Raw genomic sequence first — 10,409 nt, forward strand, 5'->3', positions numbered from 1 at the left:
ATAATTATCATTTACTCAGCTTTATACTATGTTGCAGGCATTGTACTAAGAGCTTAAAATAGATTATTCCATTTAATCCACTGAATCCTCTAAGTACTTTTGTTAGACCAATTTCTAGAGGAAAAATATAGAGGCTTATAGAAATATCTTATCTAAAACCTTGCTATCATTATACAATTCAGAGAAAGACATGTAATAAAAAGAACTAAGAAATAAAACAACAAAATTTACTTACATATCATCAGTAGGCTCACTTTAGAGGAAATGAATACAGTATATCCCAGTCAAAAAATTATCATTCTTGAGAAGTTAGAAACTTCAAGTGAAACAATACATATTCACATAGTTTATTAATGGACCCCCCTCAGAAACATGCCAAAATTCATGTCTAATGCAACTTTCCATGTTAAAATGTTGCTCAACACAACAAATTTCTAAGAAAAAATATTTTAATATAGGAATCAACATGTGAACATTACATTTAGGTGGCAAAATTCAGGTTACAAATAAGAGATAAATATCAAATAATATTACACTTCGGTTTAATGGAAAACATAACAGCAATGACAATCACGCTTAACACCTTGGTCAAGAAAAAAGAGAAACGGACAGGGGTGGCAGAGATATGCAAAGATTTAACAGTTCAAATAATCCTTAGCCCTCTGAGAAACTATAGACAGGAAACATATGGCAAGTATTTCTGTAACATGGTAGTTTCAGTTGCTTAGTGATCATTTTGGTCATACTGCAGTTGTTTTTGAGTACTGAAAATTAGATTCAAAGTCAGTCTTTGCTCAACAAGCTAGTAACACGATGTCTCTCTTATATTAAAAAATGATAGTTGAAATTTGGAAAGTTTAAGGTAAAGCTTATTTGTTTTCATAATTATTTTCAGATATAATTGCAACTATACTACTACACATATATTGCTGTGCAGATAACTCCAGTTACCACATTTTATATTTGTGGGCTATTATCAGCACTAATTTTATGCTCCAAACCCCCCTCCCCCCACCAAAAATATAGCATCAGTACAGCAAAATAGTTACATTTAATTTTCTTTAAAGACAGATTAATTAAATTTAAGGAAGAACTGTTGGTTTTCCTTGACATCTCATTTTCAAATTATCAATACAAATTTACTAAAGAAATAATCATATTTTGCCCAACTTCAAATACTCTAAAAAGTTTCCAAGATAGATGAATTTCTTGTTCTATTTCCAAAAATAAAGGCTTTCTAACTGAAAGCATTTTCATTCCTCGCTCTCTAAAGTAAACATTAAAAAAAAAAAAAAAAAAAAAAAAAAACCAAGGTATCTAAAAAAAAAGACCTCTACATTTTTGTTAAATATTTTCTGTCCCAACACTTTTTTAAATTTGAAAGATAATAACTTCTAAGAACATGACTGTCTTCATTTCAAACCATTCAATCCGTTTCCATGGCAACACTGCGGGATTCCTTGGCTACCATAAGTCGCATTAGTTGACTGTGGAATTTCTCAATCTTCTTTACATCTTGAGCTTGGTCTGTTCTGTACACGTAACACTGTCAGAAAGTTTGAAAGTACACATTAACTATGTAAAACTAGGTTATCAACAATGTAGCCAATATATGATTGGTTAAAAATCTGAGTCTTCCCTATCATTGTTTTGCTTCATTCTCTTTGGAAGTCATACTAAAGAAATTACACCAAGTCTTCAACTATATTAAGTACTTAAATACCAATTCTGTGGATAAAAAAATTAATGAACTCTACCAGAAGTTTCTCAAAAATGACCAGCTAAGTAGTATGTTAAATCTTGTTACATGGTGTAATGAGAATTCAAGGCTTGGAATCAGGTATTTTCTCCCTGTGATCTGGTTATGAACAACTTGAGCTATACTGGAAAAAGTCTGGAGATCTTAGGATTCCTAAGATAAACCTAGATAAGATAAACTAATAAATCTGCCTAACTTTGATTCTAGGAAGGTATTTGAAATTTTAAACCAAACCAAACTCTTTCATGCTATTAGCTAAATTTTTCAGTACACAGGTTTATGTGAGTTTTTAACTATAGGAACTAATGACCCTGTAATAATATTCACCAACTTAAGTAAACTGGAATTCAACCTTACCATGTCCAAGTGATCAGTCTTCACTTGATCTTTGCCAAAAGGCCGAGAAGCGATCAAGTGATCAGTCTTTAAATCATTTACTTAAGCTTTTTCTCATCTAACATTGCACAAATTTATGTAGCAATACTGTAAAGAGGTTGTACTAATTTCCATTTCAGTTTTAGCATATGTGCTGTGAGAGAACATATATATATGTATACACACACACACACACACACACCCACCCCACAGACACATATCATTTCACTACAGTTTGACAAAAAAGATTTTAGGTCTAAAGAAGAAAATATTATAAATCAGTCAGAAGATTGTAAAAAATGAGGCATATATGGAATTATAAAAAGTCAAAGCTAAATGGTGATAATAAATGAAATCTAACACTGCATTTTCTGAAGGAATCACTAGATATTAAGATGAATTAATACCTGAGGCCTATACAGTGCTATACACTAAAGCATTTCGGTAAAACACTAACATCTTAGATACAGATTAATTCCCAGTAGTCTTAAGAAAGGGAATAAAAAATATCTTTCAGATTTAGATCTTGTCACAGGAATCATCAACGTTAAATAAATGTCTTGCCAATATTGCCTACAATGGATCCTTAACCATGCTTACTTTACCAGAGGAAAAAAGCCATCATTTGGAAATAAAAAAAGCCTTTTGTATTAAAATCAATTTGGCATTTTTTCCTATTGTTAAAACAGTACATAATTTCTTTTCAGCAGACATACCTATTTACTCTGTGACAATCACAATCACAACTCTTCTCAACAAGAATGCTCAAATTCGAGTATGTGTTTATTGAATCTACTAAGTGGCAAGCCCTACAGACTAGGTACTTCGAATATTTTGTTTATTTCCCACAGTCATCTGTTTAGGTGAGCACACTCCACAGATGAGGAGATTAAGGTGCAGAAAGCCGCATTTTTGACCTGAGCTCTTCTAAGGAAGAAACACTGATAAATGGCTGAATCTCTTGAATCTAGGTCTAGCACCCTACACTTCAATTTACTCCTCTTTCTCCACATTTTCAGTTACTGTACCAAATTTAATAAGTTCTTGGGAGACATGGTAATTAATCAAAAGATCTGACATCATGCAACCTCACAATGGAAACTTGAACACAAATACAGTCTATGTCAATCGGGAAGAAGTGATTTTTAAAGTCACTATAAAATTTTTAAAAGAATCTGTTAAAAACATGTTTATTAAAAAGCTCCCCCTGAGTCCAGATACTATGCTAGCCACTGGAAATACAGGCAAGAACATAATTCATCTATCTTGATTGTCTCAAAGTTCACTAAAAAGACAAATGAGATATAACAATTGTGATTTACAGCACAAAAAGTCAAAAGGAAAAACAAGAGATGAAGTAATAACCCTTTTGAACTGGATTTAGAAGCAGTCTTACCACACTAGGGACAGAAATTGAATTCAATATTGCAAAGAAAGAAAAACGCTTAAAGCCACAGAAGCCTAAGTGTTGGAGGCGGCCACCCTGCGTAGTGAGCAAAAGGGCCTTGACCTGAGTCTCTAAGGCATGTGAAAACACATGCGTCTCGGAGGAAAACCTCTGGGTGATAGGACTTGGTGTTGAGAGCCTGGAAAGTGACCTGCGTGGAGTCGGGCTTCTACATCTCCACAGTCTGAGAATAACAAAATGGAGAGATCCGGCGCAGTAAGCAGAAGGGCCTTGACCTGAGTCCCTAAGGCATGTGAAAACACATGTGTCTGGGAGGAAAACCTCTGGGTGATAGGACTTGGTGTTGAGAGCCTGGAAGTGAACTGCGTACATCTCCACAGTTTGACAACAACAAAATAATGAGCGAACTTCCCAGGCTCTGGCTAGGAGGCGATAAGATTATGTGTGTGAGAACTAACCGCCCGGTACCCTACTGTCTGAAGTAAATAGATAATAGTAAGAAAATAGACTAATCATTCATACATGTTATCATTATGTGGTATGCTTTGATGTAACACCTGCTACAATTAAAATAGTATATAATGAGCACTAAGATAATAAAGATTTACTGCACGCTGGACATGACAGTCCCCATGTCTGATTTCCTTCACCGTCGCGTCCCAGGTTCGGACTCACTAGAAGTCCACACCTAAGACAGCATTGCATTTTTTTAAATTTTTTTAAAGATTTATTTATTTATTTATACAAGCACTGGGTATAGTCAGAAGCGCAGGAGGGTGAGAGAATTCACCAGAGCCAGAGCGGAGAAGAGAACAGGCAGACTGATGAAGTATACTGCTGAGGGGAGCAGCGGGCGGCAAGAAAGGTCTGCCCGCCATGTGGGACCCTTGCCCGGTCGCTGGGGATCGAACCAGTGCTGTAGAGGCTGCGGGCAGCTTCGCAACCCAGCGCTCAACTGCTGAGCCACTCAGGAGGCCCCAGCATTGCATATTAAAGCAGTGTGTAAGTATACAGAAAAGATTTAGAGGAGATGTGAGGGTGTTTACATTATGAAGGATGAGGAGTCACTTAGGTTTTTTAAAAATCATGATACTAACAGTCAAATTTACATGTTTAGAAACCACAACAGAGGACTACTAAAGGATAAACTGGAAGCAAGATGGCAGGTGATTATTCTAACAGTCCAGGCAAGTAATAACGAGAACCCTAAACTTAAGAGTAACACAGATATAGGCAGTAGTAAAATTAATGACTGAACGGATTACTCCAGAAATGGCATGAAAGGACAAAGGAAAGAATCCTGTAGTAACCAACACTTATGGGGACACATCAAAAAAGAATTAAACAGGGCCTCCCCGGTGGCGCAGCGGTTGAGCGCTGGGTTGTGAAGCTGCCCGCAGCCTCTGCAGCGCCGGTTTGATCCCCGGCCACCGGAGGAGGGTCCCACATGGCGTGCAGACCTCTCCTGCCGCCCGCTGCTCCCCTCAGCAGTGTGCTTCGGTCCTTCTGCCTGCTCTGCTCCCCGCTCTGGCTCTGGTGAATTCTCTCACCCTCCCGCGCTTCTGACTATACCCAGTGCTTATATAACTAAATAGAAATAATCTTTAAAAAAAAAAAAGAATTAAACGAAAGTTCAGAATTATAAAATCTGATAACAAAGAGCCACAGATGCCAAAACAACAATCTCCATCATTGTTTTCTGAATCAAAAATGGTCAGATCAACTAAGGTACAAATTGAATGAGACAACTGGGTTTGAAAACTAAGGGACTGATGAGTTCTCACCAGGAATCGTTTCAGTGGAACACTGCATGTAGAAAGGAGATATCAGAGGGTTAAGGAATGAATGATACATGAGAAGATAAAGCCTAAAACTTGTGTTCAAATACAATCATTTGGTCTAAGGAAACCTCTAACCTTCTTATATGTAGTTTTTGTCTCTATATTTCTCTTGCTTAAGGTATGAAGAGAACAATTACCAAACTACATGTGACATACTGAATTAATTAAGCAAGTTATTTCCCTGAGAGCCTATAAAAGCAGCTTCTAGAAGGAGGTTCTTTACTTTGGAATGAAATGCAAAATAAGCATCCTAATGGGCAACCTGCTAAATTCTATGTAGTTAATTTCAAACAAACGATTAACTCAAAACAAATCTGAAAGTATGCAACAAATAAAAATGTATACTTACAACTAAATCATCTGTTACTTTAATACACAAACTCCCATCAGAATGCCTATATTTGAGAACCACACGTGCCTGAAATAAAAATACACATTAAGAAATAGTGAGGTCAGAAGACATTTCTTATAAATAATTTATTCTTCAGGTAGGCTAAAAGGGATCCTTTAGAATTAATAGCCAAAAGATCTAAAAGAACCTTTACTATAAACTTATCATTATTGAAATGAGGTAGAAAACAGCATTTTAGTTCATTTCTGTTGCTATAATTGCTTTTTAAAAAGAATTTTCTTTAAAGGTTGTATATTTTACTTGCAGTTAGTATGGAAGAGACAGACCTAAATTCCTAAAATACATCTAAAGTCAGAGAATGTCTGTGAGACTCTTGAGGTGGTTTGGCATGTTTTCCCAGAAACAAACACTGAAGGGGATCACAGTATACCACCCCAAAACATAACACTTTTGTACAGATTGTTCTGAGCAGAAGGCAACGAGCTCTCTGTCCTTTCAAGGCTAACAACAGGACATAGTGAACCTCTGTAAGGAGACAAATTTCCAACTGTAGAAGTCTTTCCCTCTCCCTTAGCAGGAAGAGAGGTACTCCTTTCCTTAACAAACCTTACTTAGCAACTCTTATTTACCATACATTTCCTAGTCATCATCCATCCGAGAACTTAAGCCACCCCAGAAACCCTAAATTTTGTTCAGCATCTTTGATACCTTATCACCCTTTATCAGATGGTAGTTAAGTCCCAACTTGTAATTACTTCCTGGGTTACATTTCTTTGTGAATTCCCAAACACACTTATGTAATAAGAATAGATTTTTTTTCCCCCTCCTACTGATCTGTTTTTGTCAGTTTAATTTGCAGCACCTCAGTTATTAAACCAAAGAGGATAAATGAGAAAAGTTTTTCCTTCCCCAAAATTCCAGCATATTTAATCACAAAGGAATGATAAGAAAAGGGAAAACAGCAGAAAATGCTAGATAAGTCTAAATCTTTTTTTAAAAAAAAAAAAATAAAGTTATTTATTTATGCATACAAGAATTGGGGTATAGACCAGAGGTGTGTGGGGGTGTGTGAGAAGATTCACCAGAGACAGAATGGGGAGCAGAACAAGCAGATCTCCTGAAATACACTGCTGAAGGGAGGAGCGGGTGAGTCAGGAGAGGTCTGCTGCGCCATGTGGGTATCTCCTTGGCCAGGGATCAAACTTGTGCTGGAGTGGCTATGGTTAGCATCAGAGGCTGCGTCTTAACCCCTTGCACCACCAGGGAGGGCTGATAAGTCTAAATCAAATCCTCAGGAAATAACAATAGAATTGCATCAAACTTCGTACTTTCTACTTTCCCATGACTCTCAAGCAGTGGAAGCAAAATATTCAGCAAAATCATGTCTTTACTCTAATGGCACAACAAGATGTATTTGGAAGTTTCCATCAACAACTTTTCCAAAAACTAGAGTAACACCTATATCTTATAGTACTATGCTATATAATAAGTTCTGTTCCATATTCCACGGGTAGGTGAAAACATCTCTCAATAAAGTTTACAACTTCCATGAACATTTTTTTAATAGTATATTGCACCAGTCAGTTTTTGGCCAATAAATATACGTAACTCTTGTTTAGCTAGCTGTTTTAAAAGTATTAAATATCTATAACCCAAAAAGGGAATCTTGTAGTGGTTACAATATAGCACCAGAAACCTCAAGAAAATCCTGAAAACTAAATAAAAAGGATTATTAGCACTGTAATGTACAGCTTTTCCTGTTATTCTTTGATTGCAAAGAAGTCATACTGCCCTATCGATTTGCCTGGTGAGAGAGATAAAGGTACTAGACAAACACTAAGTGGTTATAAATAACAACTAAGTTAATTATATTTAGACCACCTGATTCTATCTCTTGAGCTATTAAATTCAGATTTATGTATTTAAAAAAAAAAAAACCTAGTTCTCCAGAAACAAAAAGAAAGTAAAATTTAAAACTATACTAAGTATGAGAACTTTGTAAATTTTAACTGTTAAAGCTGTCTGCAGCTTTTGCAGCGCCCGTTCAATTCCCTGCTGGCCAGGGAGATTCCCACATGGCACAGCAGACCTCTCCTGTTGTGCCCGCTGCTCCCCTCCCCTCAGCAGTGTATTTTGGTCGTCTGCCTGTTCTGCTACCTGCACTGTCTTTGGTGAATCCTCTCATCCTCCCGCGCCTCTGGCCTGTACCCCAGCTCTTGTATAAAAATAAATAAATCTTTAAAAAAAAAAAGTTATGGCACTATCAAAGGGTTCATTTTGTAACTTACGGGACATACATTTTACTATGTCAGATACCACAAAAAGAGAAAAAGAAGTCAAAGTTCTTGCTCTCTTAGGAAACTTTTTTTTTTTAAAGATTTTATTTTTGTGTAGAACTGGGATGCAGGTCAGAGGTGCGGGCGGTGAAAGGATTCACCACAGACAGAATGGGGAGCAGAACAGGCAGATCTACTGAGATACACTAAGGGGAGCAGAGGGTGAAATAGGAGGGTCTGTTGCGCCGTGGTTTAGCTCCCTGGTTGGGGACTGAACTCAGGCCCTTGAGGGGCCTTTGTGGTGGCAGCACTAAGACTTAACCCCTAGGACACCCGGAGGCCCTTAGGAAATTTTAATTCAACCATCCAAAATAAAACAAAAGACAGCATGAATGAAGTCTTACAAAGGCATTATAGACAAAATACTAAATGAGAAAAAAGGCAATTAAGACTGATGGAAGGGGAAAGGGATTGTTGGAGGTAGCTTTGGAAATGCATTTTTTTCCTTTGAGGAAAGGTAAGAGAAAGGTTGAAGACGCAGTCATGTGAATTACAAATGAAGTCTGATGAATTCTGTAGCTTCTAGCTACTAGAGCTCTAGATAGTGGAAATGGTGGGCAACAAATGGAGGGTCAGATTATGGGCTGGGAGTCTGGACTTGATCTGGTCATCAATGAAAAGCCAGTTTTAAGCAGGTAACTCTGAGAATTAAATTTCTGTGCTTTGTAGACAGCTGTGGCATGAAAGCAAAGGAAGGATTAAAAAGGCAAATGGATCAATTAAGAGGTCACATATGGTCCAGCAGGGATACCATCTTCAGAACTGGGGTACAGGCCAGAGGGGAGTGTGTGTGTGTGTGGGGGGGGGTGTGTGTGTGTATGTGCGTGAGAGGATTCAGAGACAGAGTGGGGAACAGAACAGTCAGATCTACTGAAATACACTGCTGAGTTGGAGCTGCGGGTGAGACAGAAGTCTGCTGCGTCACGTGGGTTGCTCCCTGGCCAGGGATGGAACTTGTGCTGCAGTGTCTGCAGATAGCTTCATAGGTTGCGTCTTAACCCCTTGCGCCACCAGGGAGGCCCCTACTTACCCAAAGTTCTAAAGCAGGTTATTTAATCAACAAGGTGTTGAATCAAATAATTTTTATATATGACGGTAAAACAAAATTGGAAGGGAAGAAAAACCAAAATCTGAATGCTAAATTGCCACCACTTGGAATTCTTTGCTTGTTAAATAATGAGCTAATCTTTGGTACCCACTTACGTTTTTGTGGGAGCCACTAATGGATTTCAGGAGTACATGAGCCCCCTAAAATTTTGTGTAAACATTTATGCTTACGTGCATTTTTCTAAGGAAGGGCGCAAGCTTTCCGGTATTCTCAAAAGGGCACTGGCCTCCAAAGAATTAGGAACCACTATTGTAATGACTGTAGACACCCCCAAATCGGGGCCTTTCAAGAACGTCTCCGCGGTGGCAGAAAATCTGTTTTAGGACAAGGGACCCTTGGCCCCTGCAGTACGAGAAGAGGGCACCCAGACAACTAAGGGAAAGCAGGAAGACATAGTGGGAGGAGCCCTGGTCTTAGGGACACGTAAACTAACCAAAGGCGAAAGGGAAGTTCAGGGATTGGGGGCGGGAGAAGGGGGGCTGTTAACTATTAGGGCCCTGAAACGACCCTGATTTTTGCATTTCAAGGCCTCATCCGGCCCTTAATCAGGGATGAGGGCAACGCCACGATAAGAACAAACAGGCCTGGCAGCATTGGTCTCTGACCCTCTTGAAGCACCTTTTGGGATGCTGGAGAAGCCCGGGGGTCAGAGCGGATGGCAGGGAAGACATCCTGACTCCGTCCTGGAGACTAACAGTCCCGCCAGAAATTTACCTTCATAGGGTCGGCGAGGTAGAGTTTCTCGGCCGCGCGACTGAACTCCTCCCAGGTCTGGTACTGCGGCATTGTGGGCCCGGGGCAGAATGGAAAAAGGAGGCAAGGCCGGGACCCAAGGGGTAGCAACCCGGCCCACCTACTGACCTCCCTCAGGCGGCCACCCACCGATTCAGAGATCTCAGCCGTCCGAAGATGGCGGCGCCACCTCATACCAACGCCTTACTCTATTGGAGGACTCGGATATCCCTCGCCCAATAGAAAGGAGGGATGTTGCTAGGGGCGGAGCCAGGAGCGTGAAGCTCAGAGCCGATCCAGCGAAGTCGAGAGCAGGGAGACAGCGGTTGCTACAGCGCCCCCTGCAGGAACGGGAGGAGCTGTGGTAGGCGTGTTCAGTCCCAAGGCCCTCTAGGCTGGACTGCAACAGTAAAGCCGAGGTCCTTCAACAAAAATGGAACGATCTCCCCTAAGGCTGGAGATAAAGAACGGAGACTACAGGATACAGCCATCACACCA

General features: G+C 39.3%; 1 protein-coding gene across 1 annotated transcript; it reads right to left on the minus strand.

The window, feature by feature from the left end:
- Positions 1-316: 316 nt before the first annotated feature.
- On the minus strand, positions 317-10,107 carry SRP9 (signal recognition particle 9). The gene is made up of 3 exons (XM_037510358.2): positions 9,894-10,107; positions 5,733-5,801; positions 317-1,546 (listed from the first exon to the last, which is right to left on the minus strand). The coding sequence occupies exons 1-3, from the start codon at positions 10,104-10,106 to the stop codon at positions 1,427-1,429; spliced, it is 402 nt and encodes a 133-aa protein (XP_037366255.1). The 5' UTR covers position 10,107; the 3' UTR covers positions 317-1,426.
- Between the last annotated feature and the right edge of the window lie 302 nt (positions 10,108-10,409).

The sequence above is a fragment of the Talpa occidentalis genome, unplaced genomic scaffold, assembly GCF_014898055.3.
Source record: "Talpa occidentalis isolate TD23 unplaced genomic scaffold, MPIMG_talOcc4v2.1 talOcc4.14, whole genome shotgun sequence".
Classification (NCBI taxonomy): Eukaryota; Metazoa; Chordata; class Mammalia; order Eulipotyphla; family Talpidae; genus Talpa; species Talpa occidentalis.